The following is a 21,212-nucleotide window of genomic DNA, read 5'->3' as shown; positions in this document are numbered from 1 at the left end:
ATACCAAGTTTCACGGTGACACGCGCAGAAAACTGCCAAGTGTGGCCAAAAACACGCCCCCCCCCCCCATTAACCCTCGCCGGTACGCATGTTTTTTAATCCCACCCAGAAATGACAAACAAGCACCCTGATTGGCCAGTTGCCAGCCAGTTGGACTTGCGCAGTCGCCATGGTGGCATTGAGGACTCGGCCGGCCTCGTTAGGTGTTGAATTATTTGTTTCGTTGTGCTAGATATTGCCAATTTGCTTTGATATTTGATAAATAACGTTGGGTTTTTCTTTGGTGAACTTGCATACTAATACGACGGTATTTTGGTGCCGATTATTATGCATTTAACATCTTGAGACTAATGTGGCAATGTCCACGCCCCTTTGCAGTGACCCTCTCCCCTTGTGTCGTTTAACATGGTTGTAAGAACCAAGTGAACGAACCATTTTGTTTTTTAGTCAAGTGGTCATGATCGTCCTTACATCTAATGCAACATCGAAAAATGCTTTAATTCGGAGATATGGAATTTCAAACTTGAAGTTTTCGGATTCTAACATGCAAAAGCACACAATGTACTTAAATCGAGGCACCATGTCTGGGTAAGGGTAAACCAAGGGATAAAACACCGGATAAAACACCCGCCTGTAACCGCTCCATACCAGCGTCTATGAGGGGCTGAGGGCCCACAGCAACGCCTGTAGGGACCCTCACCGGCGCCTCTGAGAGAATCACACTAGCACCTCTGAGCGCCTACACCGGCACCTGCATGACGGCCCCACACCAGTACCTCTAAAGGCCCCTTACCGGCGGCTCTGAGGGCCCTACGCCGGTGATTCTGAGGGTGCTACCGATAACCGAAGGCACCACACAAGCCCTTAGTGTCGCTGAGCTTGAATCTCATACCGGCCTTCCTAGGACGCCACGTCAGTGCACTCATTGCCCCACACCCCTTCCTCACACCTAGAGCGGGTAAACCATGTTATACCTATAGCAACGATTTTACCACCGTTGTACGTTATGTATTTCTCAAAGTTGACTCAAAATGGTCCAGTATAAAATCTGGCCTACCAAACTTATGGCCAAGGTCAGGCCCAAACCAAAGCGAGATGACAATAGCATATGTTGTCGACTCAAATCGATGCTGTATATCAGCAGAAACCATTCAGATGGAAAGGAAAATGCCGTGTGTTGATGTGTAGATGTATAAAGGAAACAAGAAGGAAAGAAGTCCGGAAAAGGGAGGAAAGATCTTTTCTCGCTGCCTCAATGTTGAGGGGGCGCCGCCCCCTCGGCTTCCAAGTTGGGGGGGGGGGCAAGCGCCCCCGCTGCCCCCCCCCCCTGTTCCCGGGTCTATGTCCTGGAGTATGGATATGGATATCCACTGACAGAACAGACATACAGACATGCTGTAAACGCTATTACACTGCCAATACCATGGCAAATGAAATGGCTATCTATGATTTTTGATCACCGTTCTACATTTTCCAAAATCTTGAACTGAATATTGGCAATTTCTTGTGACGTCTTCACGACCATGATGCATGCATTTCTGAAATTGAAAATTAACTTTCTTGGGAAATGGGAAAATTAACTCCCACCTGTTGGCATGGCAACCTTGTTCCAAAATAAAATGGCATTATTTTGGCTAATTTTTCGCTAAAATTGGCATTTTCATTTTGAATTCGCGACCCCTAAAAATCGTTTGATTTAGTTATTTTTGGCACAGATGGAATCAGAAGCTGTTAATTTCATTTACCATTGCGTTTAATGCTTTCATGCTCAGCGACATCAGAAATGTTCTCTATCGAAAAACGACAAAACTTTATGACGTCACCGTGACGTCATCTTAAGTTCTACAGCCTACAATATTTTTTCGGGTATATTTTTGTGGGAGGCGGACGGACGTGCCCGATCGAGTTCCTGCCACCAACCGTCGATCAGCTGATCAGCTGATTTTCCTTTGGCCACCGGCCAGTTTTGGCGGAAACGGCCATCCTGATATCCGTTTTTTGTATCCTAAGTTACCAATTTAATCCTTACGTGATAATTAAAACCCCTCAATTCAAATCCTTATCTTTTGCTGAGAAGGAGAAAGGCAGAATGCCTTTAGGACACTCCCCAGTTCTTCAACGGAAGAAACAAACTCAAACAGCTGAGCAAAACAAGGACCGTCAGACAATGAAACCCGCGGAAACGCCGCAGTCCGATATCCCCGACGCGGTGCGGTCCGGCGTTGCGAAGAAGAGAAATGAAGGTGGTATTTTTGAACTGACTGAGGAGATATCATCTGGAGCATCTACAGGTATGGATCAAAACCCCGACAAAACCGACATTACACCCCAAGTTGGTAAGTTATCAGAAAGTGCGTACACCCCATTTGGAAAAGGGTCGGCCAGTTCCAGTTATCTCTCTCGCTCTTCCAGTGACACGGGTAGTGAGGGGACTAATTCCGAATTCGATCTGCAATGGCGGCCCTAGAAAGAAAATTTGTGGCAATCCTGTCAAGGAGGGTGAGGCTGGAATACTCTGCGACTGCTGCCATGCGTGGTTTCATGCGGGGTGTCAGGGTGCCCAGAAACTGGCTATCACGGCTCTTGATCGCTTCAAATCTCTTGCCTGGCTCTGCGCAGCCTACAAAATGGATCTAAATAGCAGCAAGTCTCGGCACTCTCACTCGGATCCCCTCGAGAGTAAGATCAAAGGCCTGGAGTCTGCTGTATCGACCCAAATGAGTCTCATGATGGACATGTTGCGGGAGCATGAGAGGTTCTTAGGCGAAAAGCTCGCTGTCAAGTGTTCACATTATCAGCCCAAACTCAACTTCAACCGAGGTGATTTCACCCGTTTAAACCGAACACTAGTCGAGGAGGACTGGTCACCCCTGCAAAATGGTTCGGTGGAAGAAGGCTATACTTACCTGAAATCAACATTGGACAGGATAGTCTCCACCTGTATCCCGCTATCTAAGGGTTTTAAGGCACGCAAAAACATCTATATGACAAGTGCTGCCCTTCAGCTACGGAAGCAGAAGACCATGCTATGGGTGAAAGCTGCCACCTCGGCTCCAATGACCCACTTGACACAGCAAGATACCGTGCCTGCAGGAACAAACTCAGGCAACTGACAAGACGACTCCGCACCAGTTTTGAGGCACAGCTAGTGACTGACTTGAAGACCAACCCCAAGGCCTTCTGGAAGTATACCAAAAGTAGACTCAAGACCAAGCCCAAGGTCGGGGATCTCAAAGACACAAATGGTCAATTGGTTAGCGATGCCAAACTTAAGGCTGGTATCCTCAACCAATTCTTTGCTTCAGTTTTTACCACTGAAGATGCAAACGATGTGCCAACTCTGGACGATCGCGTCCAGTCGCTCGGTCTCGATGACATCACCATAACAACGCGGGCGGTGGAAGAGAAGCTCCGAGGCCTTAATGTGTTTAGACCTGCACCCGAGGGTACTGAAAGAGGCTCATAGCTCCCTCTCTGGGCCCCTTGCCTACCTCTTCCGTAAGTCACTGGACACTGGTTGCGAATTGCGATCGTGACGATTGGAAACTGGCACGTGTGGTTCCTATCTACAAAAAGGGAAGCAAGGTGGAACCATGCAATTACCGCCCAGTGAGCCTCACAGCTATACCGTGTAAAGTGCTCGAATCTCTTATTCGAGACGAATTGCTGAAATTCCTCACTGAAAATGAGGTCATGACCACCCACCAGCACGGCTTTCGACCTGGAAGGTCGTGCAATACTCAACCTTTCGAAGTCCTGGATGACTGGAGCAAGGATATCGAACAGGCGAACCCAATAGATGTTATTTATCTCGACTTCCAGAAAGCATTCGATTCTGTACCCCACCAGAGACTTTTGAGCAAGCTCCGCAGCTATGGGGTATCAGGTAAGCTCCTGGCATGGATTGAGGCCTTTCTAACCGGAAGGAAACAACAAGTGATCATCGACGGGCGCCCCTCGAACTGGACGGAGGTCGCTAGCGGCGTACCCCAGGGATCTGTGCTCGGATCTTTACTCTTCTTAATCATGTGAACGACCTGCCAGACGAAATTCACTGCAAAGTGAAGTTGTTCGCAGATGACACAAAATTGTACTCCTGCGCCCATTCCATAAACAACGCGACTCTCATGCAAAATGATCTGAATGCTCTCTTAAAGTGGTCAAATTTGTGGATGATGCCTTTCAACAAGGACAAGTGTACCGTACTGCACATAGGAAGCACGAATTGCGGATTCTCATACACTCTGGGCGATTTTCCCCTAGCCAGTGCAAGAGTGGAGAAAGACCTTGGTGTCCACGTGGACGACGCTCTTAAGTTTCGTGAACACGCAGCGTCAGCAGTGGCGAAGGCTACGCAGCTCCTCGCCGTAATCAAGAAGTCGTTTTCCCTCATCAACGAAGTCACGCTGCCCATTCTTTTCAAAACCCTGGTTCGCCCACACTTAGAATACGGGAACCTTGTATGGGGTCCATTTAACAGAGCGAATCAGCGACAGGTCGAAAGAGTTCAGCGCAGGGCAACCCGGCTGGTAGAGAGCATCCGCCACAAACCCTACACGGAGCGACTCAAAGAACTGAAGATGCCATCACTGCATTATAGACGACTGAGAGGTGATATGATCTTCACATACCAACTATTTCACAGAGGGGTCGATGCCGACCGACCCCAGGTCATTCTTCGCTCTGGCTGCAGGAGTTACTCGGGGACATCAGTTTAAAATCCAGAAGTTTCCAGCAGCCTCGAGGGTGAGGCCTTTGCCGCCCGAGTCGTGAACGACTGGAATGGACTCCCCTCCGAGGTGGTTGGTGCACCCTCGCTGAACTGCTTCAAGGCAAGACTGGACGCACACTGGTCCCACATCATATACTCCGTACCTGATCCTGATTGATCTCGTAAAGCCACAATCCCAGGAGCTCGATAAGATCGGGTACCACAGGCCATTATGGCTAAAAATCCCGAAACCTTAAAGTAAAACCACAATGCTTGAGGGTGTTTTCGGTTAAAAGAATAGCATTTCAATTATCTCCTACTGCGTGCCATGGTTTTTGTTACACATAAGAAGAAAACAACTGAGATTTGTGGCCAAAAACATCCCCCTTCCCTGCCGGCTCGAATTAATGTACCTATTGCATACACATTAAACAATATAAAGCCCTCTTGTCATTGCGTGGCAAGTATTCTTTTTTCTACAAAATCGAGAATAACTCGAAGACTGTCATGGGTCACCACCTACATTTTTCTGTTTTCACCCAGTTTTGAAAGTTCGTTCAGGTACACTGCAGCACCATAAGCTGTAATTTTGATTTATGTAAATTTGATTGCGGTTTTATTCACCTGCAATAAAAGACTAGCAGGTGTGGCCAACAACGCCCAAGGTTGAAGGTAAAAAACGTCCGACAAGATTTTTGGCCCACTTTTGAATGTCACTCTATGTAGCTTACCGCTTAACTAATTAAAACAAGGATTGCAGAGCTCTATTCATACATTTCAGCATCCTCTTCAACAAATCAACAATATTCAGTATATCAGTATATATACTGAATATCAGTATATTCAATATATCAGTCGGGCACACTGTAGTATTTCCGATCCACTTATGGAAATGCTTCCATTTTTGGAACAATGTTCCAAAAATGGATACGCCGTTTCCAAAAATAGAAACGGTCTGTTCCATTAATGGAGACGCTGCGTGCATCGCTACCTTGAAAGCAAACTGGGCATTGATTGCTGCAATTTGGCATGCGCAGGATGCCACCAATCGACAGCCAGCATTCTAGTTTATATTCCTCTTCTCCGAATTTCCGATCAGAAACCGAAAGTCGACAAACGAGGCGATGCTTATAACATGTTGACGTGATAAAAAAATCACAAGTTTTCTAATCAAATAAGGTCTGCACCGTCGTCACACCAAATACCGTCGTATTCTGACGATGAATTTATTCATTCTAGCTCATGTGTAACATTGATATCAATTTTATATATTGAAATGATATCTACACTTTATGTACTGCCCACTTTGGACCACATTTGTCCAGTAGTTTCTAGGAAATCTTAGTTTTAGTTGACTTTTGAATGTGCTAAGTTGCGGCGCGTAATATATTAGTATCAAACCCGACGTCCAAGGTAACTGCCGAGAGCCGAGATGCTAAACCAGTCCCAAAACATCAATTTTTAGTTGCATGTGAATTTTAAAAAACACATTTAAAGGGACTATCCCACCTTTAACATGGGGTTTGAGTTGAGATAGCCAAGTTTGCGGCGAGGTTCAGAAACCACTATCTATCTAGGTTGCAACCCCCGCGGCCTCTTGGTGTTGAAGAAATTTGTTCCCTTCATTTGAAAATGGGCCTTGTGCCAGGCCCTATCTTCAACATGGAGCGACCGTTAGTGTGACGTCACCTCGTTTAGTCATTCTGATTTAAATGGGTTTGTTAGTTAAAAAATCACTTAAAACTTGGTCTGAACTTTGTTGTAGTGCCTACAGAGTAAAAAGAATCAGCTTTATGACAGTAATGTGACCTGGGGAAGGAGGTAATTTTGGGCTGTGACGTCACATATCATCAAATCTATAAAGTCGACCACAATTTAACTGGTTTTAACAATATTTTAGAAGGTGGGATAGTTCCTTTAAGCTAAATTTGCACACATTTGAACTTCAGCGTTTCTATTTTTGGAACGTCAGCGTTCCCATTTTTGGAAACTAAGTCTCCATAAATGGATACGATTCAGGAGCATTTTTAGGTGGTGACTTTGAATGCATACGACAGCTTTCCATGCAAGAAGACAAGTGCTTTTGGTGTATCCGTGCTTGTTTTACGCAAAACAGTGGTTATACCTACATCAAATCCAGCCACCCTTGGCAAGAAAATTTGTGCGGAAATGTTAGCGTTTCTATTTATGGAGCAAGCGTTTTCATTTTTGGAACAGAAGAGTAGTCAAAATTGGAAACGTTTCCAATAAAAGAAATGTCTCCATAAATGAATCGGAGATACCACAGTGCGCCGGACTGTTATCAGCATTAATTGAGCTATTAGGGGTGGCATATGTCGATATCACATAAGACACCAAAATGCAAATGACTCTGCAAGGAAGTATCCATAGCTCCATAGCAACCACCTAGCAACGTGAACCAAAGCTGTAAACAACTCGCGTTTGTCTCAGATGCGCATTTTTCGGAGCATATAACCAGAATCTGTTATCCTCGGAGTCATTTGTTGCAAAACAGAGTGACCATTTGACTATCAATAAGGACGATTTTTGCGAAATTCATGTTTCTTGCCTAACTACCTTTCGAAAAAGTTAACAGACGCTAAACAAGTTAGTCGAGCCGACGAAGATGGTCGAGCGTGGCAGTGCAGCGTCAAACTCACCGTGTCTGTTCTTTCCCGAGTCTTCAAGTCTCTTCTAGCAAACCATTAGACAGCAACAATTTATGACGAATTTTTCGAAATAATATCTGATCACTTCTATCACAACTGACACCTCAATCAACAGCCGGATCCGTCAAGGGTCCCGACGTCCCGACAAGATTCCTATAGATTCCTACGATTCCTAAAGATAAGGTTGGGCCAGGCAGTCACGTGACAGTTTCTGCTTGGTGTTTGAGTTGTGCCCAAGGCTATAGAACTCCGTTGTGCCATCGTGGTTTATTGATATCTTTAAACAATTTTTAGACAAAATGTAGCTGAATATGTTAACATATATTTTTTTTAAAAAATTGATTTTATTTAATAAACAGAAATAAGCAAAAAACAAAAGTTTTGGCCTAAGCGTAAAACTCTTATTTATGTAATACTCTTGACATTGCTTTGCATTGAAGATTCAGGCTAGAAAATTTTTCATACCCATTATAGGTATAATACAATTTATACAATACTCATTTCTATGCTAAGATTGCTCTAGCGTATGCGGCAAATAAAATGGGCATAGGTATGAATACGCATAAAAAAATTAGTTAACATAGACTTGGGTATAACCACGGATCACATACTGCCCGGGCCTATAAGGTGTCACATAAGGTGATCCGTGGTATAACTAATGGTCAGAAGAGGGCAAGCAGCGCGCTTGGGATGAGGCGTTCTCTAAGACGTCTCAGCAGCGTCTGCTGGATGGGGCAAACCAGGTGGTCCGGGTGCGTCTTCTTGCTGCCGCAGAGCCCCACACCGCCGCCTGGGTGCAAGCCCTCCCAGTCACCAGTCTGGGACTCCACCTGGAGGACGAAACCGTCCGGGTAGCCCCGGCCGCTACTCAGGTCCACCACTCGCCGTTGTCAATGCACGGTTTTTCTAGCAAGCTCCAGCCTAGTATTGATCTTATTCAGTATTTACGGTACGAAGATTTGATAACGGAATGTGACGTTTCCACATCATGCTTGATGGTTGAAGTTTGCAACGTTAACAACTACCAAGTCAAGTCGCAGCCCCAGTCATCTGGCACGTCTCTGTCATCGAATAAAGCCAATGAACAAGAAAGTTATTATTTTCCAGCATAAATGAAAATATATAACACTGCTACAGGCGGTACGCGGATGTCATGCACATTACACACAACGATTCAATCGAATAAAAACTGGATTAACCATAAATCAGCACTGGATTAACCATAAATAATAACAGTACAGCACCAAACACTTGAGATGCACATTATAGTACTTTAGAATTTAGATGCACAGAGGAGTAATGAGACTAAAAGTTTATGCACGCCCTATCTTAAAAAATATTGAACGAGATATTTCCACAGTGCAAAAACAAAACCGAAATCCGACAAAAACCGATTCCAGGTTCAATGTCCACAGATTTAAAAACAAAACTTTCAAGTGCCCCCATGGTAAAAAAAAAAAATGACCAAAGACGGAATTGTAACAAAGAATAAATAAAGATATGTGCGGCAAACGAAGAGCGGCACTGGACGAGCGTCTGCCCAAAGTAGGCGCCCAGAGTTACTCCTTAGCCCAGCGGGCAGCAGCAAATGAATTACAGCCAAAGGAAGAATATGCATTAGTCTATTAAGGCTCATCGCACCATGACGAGGCACAGCTCGGATAACGCGATTCGCCTGCGTCCTCCAGGCGAGAAGCACCTCGAGTAGGCTGCCGTGTCTTGACCAACTGCCGCATCCGTCGTCCGCGCCGCAGGCCTCCCAGCGGCCATGTTCCAACGGAGCCGTGAGCTTCACCGTCTCCCGCTCCGCCTCTACAAGGTGGATGGAGGCCTGGCCGGACGGGTGGCACAAGGACATCTGGAGCTCCTGCTGCCGGCCCCGGTGGAAGGAGTAGATCGCCGCTCCGCGGTCGACATCCACCAGCTCCGAGCCGGCCACCAGTCCAGCTCGGAGTAGTGCCTCCATCGCATCGGCCGTCGACCGGCGTGGGGCCCGGATGTGACTAGTGCAGCTCCGTGGGGTGCCCTGCCGCGCTCTGCCGAGTGTGCAGAGAGCAGGTAGACTGGTGGCGGTGAAGAAAACAAGCTGTTATCTTCTTTCGGGATCTGTAAAGAAGCATTCCACTAAAAAATACATCCGAAACGTTTTCCATATTTTTTTACAGAACACAATGCAGTAGCCAAAATAGATATGAAGTATGTGAAGACAACAGTCTACTGCCATTAGATAACTGATCCTGATGGACAAATACTTTAGATACTAGTATATCATAAGGTGGTTCAAAGGCACACTTTGCAGCTCCAGTAAAAAATCACTGTTATTCATACTTCATACTGTAAGGGGAAAGGGTGGGGTGGGGATGCAGCCAAGAGTGCATCATATAGGGTTGTAGTGGTCGGACCATCTGGAGCAATAGCCTGTTTTTGCCGTTTTTAATGTTAACCCTATGGCGCACATGAGCACGCGCCACGGGCGCACCCCCGGCCGAATCGTGCCCAAAATCTAATACGACCTGTTGAATTACGTGACCCACGAGTCGTGAGAATTTCACCCTCGTGCGTCAATCGACGGCGCCGCAATATCCGTTTTTGGGCGTCACGCCGCCGCAGCCTGTTTTTGCCGATTCTAATGCTAACCCTATGGCGCACATGAGCACGCGCCACGAGCGCACCCCCGGCCGCATCGTGCCCAAAATTTAATACGACCTGTTGAATGACGCGACCCACGAGCCGTGAAAATTTCACCCTCGTGCGTCAATCGACGGCGCCGCATAAAGCCTTTTTAAGCGTAACCCCGACGGCGGCGGACTTTTTAAGATTTATAGATGAATAGTAGACCACTACAACCGCTGGGTCGTGTCCCAGCGGTTGATGGTCCCACCAGATGGTCCGCGGAGGGGAGACCCATACCAGAACGTAGATTGTGAAACAATGTAAGTATCTGCCAATATTACCTTTTCCAGAAGAGTTGAAAAACAGCAATGGGTCAGCTCTTGTGAGAAGCACCATGCAGTGTTGGCTGCACTTCAATCTTGTCTCCTGTAAAAAAAAAAAAACAGTATCACTGTATGATTGACAGTTTGATTGCATTTCCTTCAAGCTGCAACATCTCTATTTTAGACATTTTCAGTTCCCACTTGCGCACGGCACCCTACTAACCGGTCTCTAGCGATGTGCCAAATCTGAGCACAATCGGCCCGGCCGTTCTCGACATCTGGAAGCGTCACCCTGCACATGTGCACGTGCAGTTGCACCCCAACCGTGACACATTTAAACACATTGCCCGGTGGGTGCCTACATCCTTTTTATAATGTAGTTATTGTCATTACAATCAAGTTGTACCGTGCTATTGTCATTACAACAAAAATGACACCTCTCTGTTTTACACGTGTCACGTGCAGTGGAGGTCACCCGCATGCATTGTCAATAGTAAATACCTGTAAGAAGGGTATACGCTACCCCACACAAAAAACCGCAAGTGTAACAGTGTCCATCCCCTCCCCGGCGCCGTCTTCTTCCAGGGGAGGCGCCCCGGCCGCCGCACTGGGGCGTAGCGGAGTCCGTGCTTTTAGCACAGCAAAATATCCACCCAGGCTAGATTAAGGTCACGACAACCTAGGATTAAGAGTGGCTACAGACTCCAGGCTTTATGCAGACTTAACATTGAAGTATTATATATGCAACTAAATGACACACATGGTGTTTGTTCTAACCTTCTCAACAGAAAGTGAACGTGTCAGGACAGCACCCCTTGGTGACCATTATATTCAAGGAGTGTAGGAACTGATTCCCCAGGGGTGAAGCGATAGAAGCAAAAACATGAGTCACTAGTTCCCTCCTGTGTCTTCCCTCCTGCAGGAAAAAAAAATACATGTGTGATGCCCAATGTGACTGATAACTGCATATTATAAAGCTGGAAATATTGTAAAAAGTTGTGACAACACAAGCAAACTATGCATGTCACTGCTCTTGTATAACTTTTCTATTTTTATTGCTATATGAGACCTCACAAGACACAAAAATATGCATGGTTAGAAAGGGGGTAACAATACATTTCAAATGAACTAAGCAGATTATTTCTAAGCTCATTTAAGTCCCAATTTCTGCTATATTTCGCTTGGAGTCACTTCATAGTTTGAACTCAAGGTGCCTTGTGGATTTACCTCAGGTATGTAGGTAAATCCACAAGGATTTATGGGCTTTACCTCAGTTATGTAGCTGCTCCCTCAATTTAAGTTTCTCGTTAAATTTCATTGAGGCGTTGCAAGATGGGCTGTAGCCAAATATGCTTCCCTGTTTAGCTGATGCTCATAATACCTGAACATTTCTAATTCCAATTTTTATAGCTGTTAACAATTGCTAAAGGCCCATGTACCTAGACAATAATGACTTTACAGAGGAAACCCCTGGCTGTGTTTCATGGGCACGCTGCCAGCAGCTGCCAGCGCATTCCGTGGAGCTAGCATCAACCTCTGGTAGTGTTGGAGGTATAGGCTTGTTGATGTCTATGGAAGCCAAAAGTGGCTGACAGAGTGCCGCGTTAAACCACCCTTATTTTTTGCACAATAATGGTGTGATAACTGTTCCTGCAAAAAAAATAAGGTGAAGTGAACTAAAATCAGGTCAAACATTTATATGTACCCAAAAGTAGCAGTGTATGGAGTACCTATATTCACATTACCAATAATATGATGCACAACAGGCCATAGAAAACCAGTGCAGTTGGGGAAACTACGAGGTGAACGTCAAAAAATGGATTGGTCAATAAATGGACTTTTGATGACCATATATGGGCATAAATGCAGCCCCCGCTACTAAGAGTGAAAAACGGTATGACAAGCCGGTACTTGCGGTATCGCGTCCACTTATTGGAGAGAAAAGGCTTCCATTTTTCACTAGCAATTGGTGTGATTTGATAAAATTTGGCGAATTGACTCGAAAATGGCGATAGGAAAACGGCTTTTCTGCAGGTTCTGGGCGTCGCAATCAGCTGGCCATTCAATAAATGGATTGGTTTTATAAAAGAAAATTGTTCAAAGATTTAATTTAATTACAATAAACAAAAATATTTAATTCTATAATAATAACTTAACTACAATTTAAAAAACCATAAACAAAATAATAAAAATAATGACATTTTTAAACCACGGTACTGCTTACATTTTTTGGCGCGTCCGTTTCAATCCGCCATATTTGCCAATCACGGACCAATCACGGTTTGACCTTGCGTTGTAACTCTGCGATTTAGAGCCGCCAGTTAATTATGCACCGGGTGAGTGTAGGCCTTGCGTGGTTAAAAAACATTCTTATGCCTTATCTTTTCATTTGAATGCTAAAGCCCCGCCCACTCCAGCCGCTGATTGGCTAATCCAATTTTTGTTTGGCTCCTCGTAGTTTCCCCAACTGAGTGAATGTTGAATTGTACCCCAATTTCAATATCAATATGGCACTTGGCAATAACAGTGAAACACACCGTTTTTTATGTTAAATCAACAGAGAAAACTCCTGAACGTAAAAAATGATCAGAATGTATAATAAGGATAAAAGTATAAATAAAAATCGACATCAGCGCCTATCATCGCCCCTGCACATTCACCACTCCCCATTCCACACGCACAGATTGTTTACCCCTTGGTTTACCCCGTGTTCGCAGTCTCCCTGACGACGGAGATTCTATACGCCCACCGACCAATCACGTTGAAGATCAGCGGGGCTTGGCCGCAGTTCTCGAACGCCATTGGCCAGATTAAGCAGGACCTTCGTCGTCAGTAAACTGTGAACACGGTGTTACATAATTCGCTATGGTAACAAAAGCGCCAGAATTGACTACGAGAATTGGATCCGAAGGTCAAATGGGTCACGTGACTGACAAGTTCAGATGGACAACACCTGGAAAACGGCACAACGTGCAATAACGTTCTATATATCATTGGAAAGAGCATCAAAAGTTGTATAACCTATCAACTTTTCACTTAAATATATCTATAACGTAAAAAGTTATAAAGCAGCAAAGACGCTCCCATTGACTTTGCATGTTAAAAAAATTATTCTTTAAACGAGCTCAAGAAGAACAAACGAATTCTGACAGCTTAACGAAGCATAACAACATATTCTATGGTCTTTTCTCAACAAGTCCTGAAAGTTTAAACAAAATCGTATCATATAATTTTGTACAATGAGCGAATGAAAATGCCTCTGCAAAAACGCCCATTGATTTAACATGGGGAGCGAAAAAAGTTCAACTTTGACCTCGTGCAAAGACACGTTACGAAGTTCTGAGGGGTATACGGCGCACACTAGCGTGTACCCAAACGTGTTTGCCATAAAATGCTGGGAAGAAAACCACCTCTTCCTTGGCTCGTTTTCCCCGCTATTCGCGATTGCGCAAAAAGTGTCCCAAACCCCCATTGACTTACTATGGGAAAAATGGAATCGCACGTGCCACGTGCCACGAGGTTTTAAGCGAGTAGCGACCGGTGCCATCAGGTAGATCGCCCCCGAGAGCCCATACACTGAACTTTTTACGAAAATCGCAATGCACGTTTAGGCCCCGGTCAAGTTGCCCCAATTCGCGGCCAGACTTGCAAAACATAGCCCGGAGAACGACCGCTCCGGTTGTTTTTCAATAGAAAAACACAATTCTAACGAATAGTGTTTGTCTACTTCAAACAACCTGCGGTTATTGAGATGTAGGAGTGACCCCGTGCGTGCGAAATGATCCTCAGCTGGCTAAGTGCGGCGTGCACCCTTCGAAAGAGTCCTTAACGGCCCACCAACTTCGAGCGCTATCGGCCCAGCCGTACCTACCTATTTGAGATGTAGGAGCGGCGCCCTACACGTACTCTCGTGCCACCCCAATCGTGACAGATGGAAAACATTGCCCCGTGGGTTCCTATTGCCCATTGCCCAGTGCCCACACATGGACCAAGTTCTGTTTATCAACACATCACACCCATTGATAATGTGCTTAAACAAACAAACAAACAAACGAATGGCGTAGGTTTTCTTGCCCTTAATTTTGTTATGGTAAACATTTTGAACATTTGGACCAAATACAAACAAGCAAACAAACAAACAAACAAACAAACAAACAAACAAACAAACAAACAAAAATATTAAATTACCAGTTCTCGGTGAGAGCCATTCCCAAATAATTTGAAAGTTATTTGCATGGCAGCGGGACGGGACAATGATTGACTGCACACAATTAATTTAATTAAATGCCGTTTTGCTGGCAACTCTTCAGAAATATCAATCTTTTCCGCTTCCGCACAAACAATTTTTTAAATCAGCCCCACTGCATTTTTATCCGCAAATTTAACATATAGAATCAGGGCTGCGGAGTCGATGGATTTTCGGCGACTCCGACTCCGACTCCGACTCCGGCTTTCAAAAACCAGCTCCGGCTCCGACTCCGACTCCGGGCAGAATTGTCGACTCCGACCGACTCCAACTCCCGACTCCGACTCCGCAGACCTAGCAGGGCTGCGGAGTCGACAGATTTTCGGTGACTCCGACTCCGACTCCGGCTCGGGTTTCTAAAATCGACTCCGACTCCGACTCCGACTCCGGTCACAACTGTCGACTCTGACCGACTCCGACTCCGACTCCGACTCCGACTCCGCAGCTCTGTATAGAATAACATTTTGAATCTGTATTTGATGGCGTAAAAATTAAGCCCTACGCTGATGTGTATGTTTTTTTTGGGTTTGAAGCTGCACTTGATGTAATTTATTTTATTGTAATTTATTGCACTTGCCGTGAATAAATTACGTGAACACCGATTCGAATGTCTGGCCGAACGTCTGTATAAGCTGTCCAGTGTCCAATGTGTGTATTAGTTTTTACTGTGCGTAGCATACACGTCATGCCCTCTGGTATGACGAGATATTAATCTGTCCACAACGCCTTGAGTCTTAAGATCGCTCTTTTCGCTGAAAAGTGAGGATGGAGATCAGAGGAATTCTCACTCGTTTTCTAAATTTTCGGTCCCCCTACTTAGTCATGTGGAAGCTTTGCGTGACCGCCTTCTCGGAGCGGCTGTGGGCCCGCGGCGGCGCGCCGGTTTGCACCTCTGCGGGTCAGCTGACTGCCGGCTGGCCGGCCGGCCGGGCGACTGCGTCTCAGTGGTGAAGAGCTGAGGCGGTGGACACCTCGCGCGTCGACCGCGTCACGTGATCGTCTCCCTTCTGTGCACGGGTCACGTGGTTGTCCGCCGCCCGTGGACCAATCGAGTGCCATCGGAACGTGTCGCGGCCACGTGGTCCCGTGTCGTGTTCCGTGCGCGGTCGCGGCAGCCCGAGTCGCCGATCTGACCGATCGGTCGTGCCCGTGTGCGCGCCGAGGCCGCCCGAGCTGACCTGTCCGGCGGCCCGTCCGTCGGCGCTGACTGAGGCTGCAGGCTGTGGGTGGCGGCGCCGGCAGCGTTGCGGCCCCGATCGACCCCTCGGCGGCCGGCGCCGGCTGGCTCGTCCGCTCGGGACGGCGGCCCCTCGGCGCCGGCGGCCGGCATGTGTCCGCGGCGTCAGTCGGCGGCCGAGATGGCTGCCACCGGCCGCTACCTGTCCGAGGCCTCCTCCGACCACCTGCTCTCCTTCTGGGATTGCGGCTCGCCCGGTGAGCGTCCCCTCGTCTCTGACGACTCTTTCTTCCCCCTCAGAGGGCCGGGAGCCGGCCACTGACCTGTCACAGGGATTGACCGGTCCTGCGGCCCCCGACTCCCTGCCTGACTGCCGCGATGTCGGGGATCGCTACTTGTTTGGGTCCTTGCGTATGCTTTGACTTGCGCTTGTCTTCTTCAGTAATCACAGTTTTTATCGACAACTGTTGCTGGCATCCAGTGAACCTATAATTCGTGGCGTTTTTGGCTGTTGTATGGTCTGGTTCAGGGTGTTTACTATTTATGGCTACCACATTGTCAGGATTTTCAGTAATCCCGGGCTTCTCTAATATCACCGGCCAACAGACTGGAACGTTCCCGGGCAGTGCCGTGCTCAACATTATAACGGGACTGGTTGCTGGCAGTCTCTGCGGTTATTGAACGAAGCTGCGGCCGTTTTTTGCGAAGTTCTATGACGCAGTCATGCACCAAGGCAGGGCTGCGGAGTCGATGGATTTACGGCGACTCCGACTCCGACTCCTACTCCGGCTTTCAAAAACCAACTCCGACTCCGACTCCGACTCCGGGCAGAAATGTCGACTCCGATCGACTCCAACTCCCGACTCCGACTCCGCACACCTGGCAGGGCTGCGGAGTCGACAAATTTTCGGTGACTCCGACTCCGACTCCGGCTGAGGTTTCCAATATCGACTCCGACTCCGACTCCGACTCCGGTCACAACTGTCGACTCCGACCGACTCCGACTCCGACTCCGACTCCGACTCCGCAGCCCTGCACCAAGGTGCCTCGTCCGGTTTTACCAGCTGCATGTTATCCTGGTTACTGTTATTACACACAGAGTGGTGTTGTCATGTCCAAGAGCGGGGTTGTCTGTGATATGCTCATTATACGAGTATAGGTGACCTTAGACCTTTGTTGTACTGCGACCGTTTTTACCTTAACCTAAAGTTACTTATTTATTTCAGCTTAAGTTCGTTCCATTAGAAACAGTTTTGGCACAAATGTCCTTGACTTTTGGCCCGGCTGTCGCGGACAGATACACACCATGGCCTTCGTTCTGTTCGGCGTTCAAGATGTCTGTGCTAATCGCAGATATGACATGTCCCAGGTGTCCGTCTGGACAACATCTTTTAGAAGAGATGCGAAATCCCTGGGCCTGGTGTGTGCCATAACCAACTCGGCGGCTCCGTTCACTGTCGATGCTGATTGATTATGAATTAGTTCTTACAGGGTGTTCCAGCTACATACATTACTGAAATATTTTGATCCCTACATACTGAACTATTTTGCATCGATTGTCAGAAGGAAAGTAGGATATAATTTGAAGTTGAGAGGCATCAATAAAGGAGGAAAATTGAGTTTAGCAACTGAAAGTTGCATCCAAGGATGGCCGTCATAGACAGCAGGGCACTTCGGAAGCCGAAGCACCGCAATCGCTCGGCGTACAGCTCCGGGCCCTCCATTCCAACCCGTCCACTGTTGCGGAGGTCCGGAGCCGGTTCCCGTCTGTCAGCTTCATGGAGCTCAGTCGTGAATAGTGAATACCCACGATCTCCGTCCGGCCAAGCTGTCCTGAGCCGCGGTTCACGACTTGCGTTACGGTTATCAGAGGTCCAAAACAAAATTTACGCGGGGAAAACAGTCGATGCATTCATCATCACATGTCCGTCAAGACAGTACATACTACATATTCAGTCCACATTTAGCTTGGATTGTTGACACCTTGAATCGACTTGAAAGTCGTACACCATAGGGATACAGGATATGTGGTCCGAAACCATTCGGTTCCAGCAGTTTGACTCGAGGTGAACAAATTGTCACAGTCCCCAAATTTAGACATTAGACTGATCCACCCCGGTAGGTAGAGCCAGAACACTGCAAATAGTGCCAAACGTCTCACCATGACGAGGAGGCAGGAGCTTCTTTCTTTCATCAATTTAAAGGTAGTGTGCCACCTTTGAAAGATTTCCCATTTTATTTTTCCTAGGATAAGAAGCTTCTGTTTTTACCTAATATCGCAAAAAAAAAACAAAAATGGGCCTGGAATAGTGCCTTTTTCGCCTAAAAGATTATCGGTTTTTCGATATGTATAACAACTGTAGTGGGCTGACCTGCAAACAGGCGTCGGCAACAATCGCGAATGCGGCGCACATGGGACAATAAGCAAAGGTCATTATAGAGTTACGACGTACGGGAATGAGTTATCAGCTGTCTAATCGTAGACAACACAATGTCGAGCCTTAAACTGTAAGCCTGTATTGGTATTGTTTCTTTTATTTGGCTGTCGAACATTATTTATGGTTTGAAATATGATTCTATGTAAAATAATTGATATGAAAAAGCCGTCTCTTAAGTTATGACCCCATTTCACCACACGCAAGTGGCAGAAATGACAATGATCAGCTGACGCATTTTTCTTGGCCGAAGTCAGAGCGCGCGGCCCGACGCACCACCACCGTACCACAAAGTATGAGCAGAAGCCGCGCCCAAAGCCAGGGCCCCGGTAACGTGAGGTAGCCGAGTCGGGGCAGCGTGCGCTGACCCAAGCCGGGGCCGCAGCTTTGGGCGCGGTCTACCGCATCCCCGCGGGCAGCCCCGGGCTATCACATGACACCGGGAGGACGCGCGGCCCCGGCTTGGGTCAGCGCACGCTGCCCCGACTCGGCTACCTCACGTTACCGGGGCCCTGGCTTTGGGCGCGGTCTACCGCACCACCTAACAGGCGTGTTCGAAACCGCAGGAGATGATGCTGAACGGGTTTATCGAAACTTGATTGGATGAGCCTATCGGTAATAGCGATTTCAGTGTGTGCATTTATTGTTCATAGTGGTGTGAAATGTGGTTGGGGTACGACCGACAACCCGTCGGGGCGAATTTCGCACTGGGGTACTCAAAATTTGAAGAATTTAAGACGTTTCCATGAGTTTTGAAGGTATGGATAAGTTCTAAAAATCCGGTTCTCCTTATCTGGGCCATTAACTCCATACGGTCCAGGAAAGCTGGCACACTACCTTTAACTCATTCTATCATAATTCAAATGCACTATGATCTTGGTTATTGCACAATGCACATTGTTATAAAACTGCGACAAAATCGTGGGTATATAGTGTAGGTATGCTTACTTAGAGTAATTACGGGAATGGAATTTGTAAGTCGTTTTTAAAGCTCTTGTTTTTAAATGTTGAGTAAATAGTATGAAGAGTTGAGAAGTCAGAGTAGGTATCAAATAAGAGTATGCTTGTATGCATAGGCAACTCAGGCAACTGTGCCTGCTGTTTACCTCATTGCAAATATCATAGGTACCGTAAAGTTGGGCTATTTGAAACGGAATTTACTGTTTTTGGCCTCTCCCTTCAAAACGGTTGATATTTCCTATAGCACGTTAATAGCAAAAACGTAGTTCTCTGTAACCGCTTTCAGATAGGTCAATTTTGGTTCACCTATAGTAACCATGAATAAAGTTATTTTTCTAATTGAAGCCTGTTTCAAATAGCCCCATAGTGTGGGACTATTTGAGACAGTTTAACCCGGCAGGCGGTGGGCCTACCAGCCACCTTCCGCGCGGTGGGGGGGGGGGCACTTTTTTGCCCCCCGTATCTCCGAAACTACTGGACGGATCCGGAAAATTCAAACGGCGTTCGATAGCCCTGTCAAATTTGTCGAGGGAAACCAAATTTCATTGACCTCGGGGTCACCGATGACGTCACAGGTCAGGTCAAAGATAAAATGTTTCACCGTTCACGGGGCTTCTAGGGAAAGCGCTATAACACCAAGTAAAACGCATTTTGTCGAAAATCAGCGATAAGGCGTCAGTTGTCTAGTACATATGTTGCTATTAGAGGTCACTGGTCATACCAGGTCAGGTCACAGGTCAGGTCACCAAAGGTCACCAAGGGTCACCACATGAGCCCAACTTTACTAAGGTTATGCGATGCATGTTTTATGGCCATTTTTTCATTTCCAACTCAATGGTGTTGGTTATAAGACCATCAGGTACGGTTTAGGTCACTTTCTGGTGGAGGTCAGGTCAAGGTCAGGTCAAAAAAGGTCAAATTTCAAAGTTGATATTTTTGCATAAAATGGGTATCGATTCGATGCAGCTCGTCACGGAGAGTCTAATGGTGGTCTTTGTTTTGCGCTACGAGGTCTAGAATTGCTAAAAATTGAGTTTGAAAATTTGACGTCATCAATTTTGAACAGTTTTTTTCGCTATAACTTGGCCAAAAAAAAAAGAGGTATCGATCTCAAATTTGGTATGTAGATAGAAGGCGGTAAGGGCTATCACATATATTCCGTTTTTTCGAAATTCAAAAAACTTTTTGGATTTTTTGGCTATTATATTCAAAAAATCTATTTTTTTCCTTTTTCGGGGGTCAAAATCCACAAAATTCGAAAAACCGAAATAGCAGTTTTGTAGCCCTTTTATTTCCATACCTTTTATGTCTGAAACATTTTTCTGTATCTCTAAAGCTGTAGGCCTGACAGCTCTTCCCGCGAAACCTTTCTTTGGGTCGAAAATGGCAAAAATGACGTCACTCTGACGTCATTAGCGGCCAACCTATCATAGCCTTTGGAAAAATTTTTGGTCACCATGTGCGCTAGGCTAGCTGCTCCCGGGAGGGTACTGAAAGTTTGGTGACGATCGACGCAGCGGTTCTCTAGATATATCGAAAAAACTAAAGGGGGGGGCAAAAAAATGCCCCCCCCCACCGCCTGGAAGGTTAAGTTGCAAGGAAATTGAAGAAAACTGGTCAATTGCTAGGGATAATTCTTTTAATGCCATGCGATTTGAAATTAAATTGTTAACTTCTGGCAACAAGTATTTCTTTCAGCTACAGTTATATAACCCTTATAATCAATTTTTTTTTTCGTTTTTCGTTGCTTATAGCATTTCGGTCTGCTAAAAATTGCATAACTTTATGCTAGGGCTGTCATAATATGATGTGATCCTAAGCTCTAACAATCACAGGATGATTATCTAGGACTATTTCTAAGTAAACGATAGTGAAATTTTCAAATAAAGTTGTGTTTATATCTGGCGGCGTAAAACATATAGTCCGAAAGTTGGTGGGGCTGTTTGAGACAGGCTCGCTACTGCATTAAACGCACCGTAATGCATTTATTAACCCGCGCCCCACTGGGGTCTGTGTATAACACGCCCTACTGGGGGGGGGGGCTATTCATAGCCCCCCCTCCTAACTCCGAAACTACT

At 46.3% G+C, this 21,212-nt stretch overlaps 1 protein-coding gene and 1 long non-coding RNA gene across 6 annotated transcripts in view; one reads left to right on the top strand and one right to left on the bottom strand.

Annotated features, from left to right (window-relative positions):
* Positions 1–21,212, top strand: part of LOC122367058 (upstream-binding protein 1-like) — a 106,234-nt gene that overhangs the window by 33,162 nt on the left and 51,860 nt on the right. The window contains exon 1 of one of the 5 annotated variants that reach the window (XM_043339838.1): positions 15,506–15,996. The exons of the other annotated variants lie outside the window; for them this stretch is intronic. Coding sequence (XP_043195773.1) covers positions 15,891–15,996 — 106 coding nt within the window. The 5' untranslated portion in view covers positions 15,506–15,890. Of the gene's footprint in view, positions 1–15,505; positions 15,997–21,212 lie in introns of those variants that run through there. 5 annotated transcript variants of the gene reach the window in all.
* LOC122367059 lies at positions 8,462–13,023 on the bottom strand. Its single transcript, XR_006253989.1, has 2 exons — positions 10,335–13,023; positions 8,462–9,486 (listed from the first exon to the last, which is right to left on the bottom strand). It is a non-coding gene; the product is annotated as an uncharacterized LOC122367059 (long non-coding RNA).

The sequence above is a fragment of the Amphibalanus amphitrite genome, unplaced genomic scaffold, assembly GCF_019059575.1.
Source record: "Amphibalanus amphitrite isolate SeventyFive unplaced genomic scaffold, NRLGWU_Aamphi_draft 000847F_arrow, whole genome shotgun sequence".
Taxonomy (NCBI): domain Eukaryota; kingdom Metazoa; phylum Arthropoda; class Thecostraca; order Balanomorpha; family Balanidae; genus Amphibalanus; species Amphibalanus amphitrite.
Note: the sequence above shows the minus strand (reverse complement) of the source record. Positions and strands in the feature narration are given on the sequence as shown.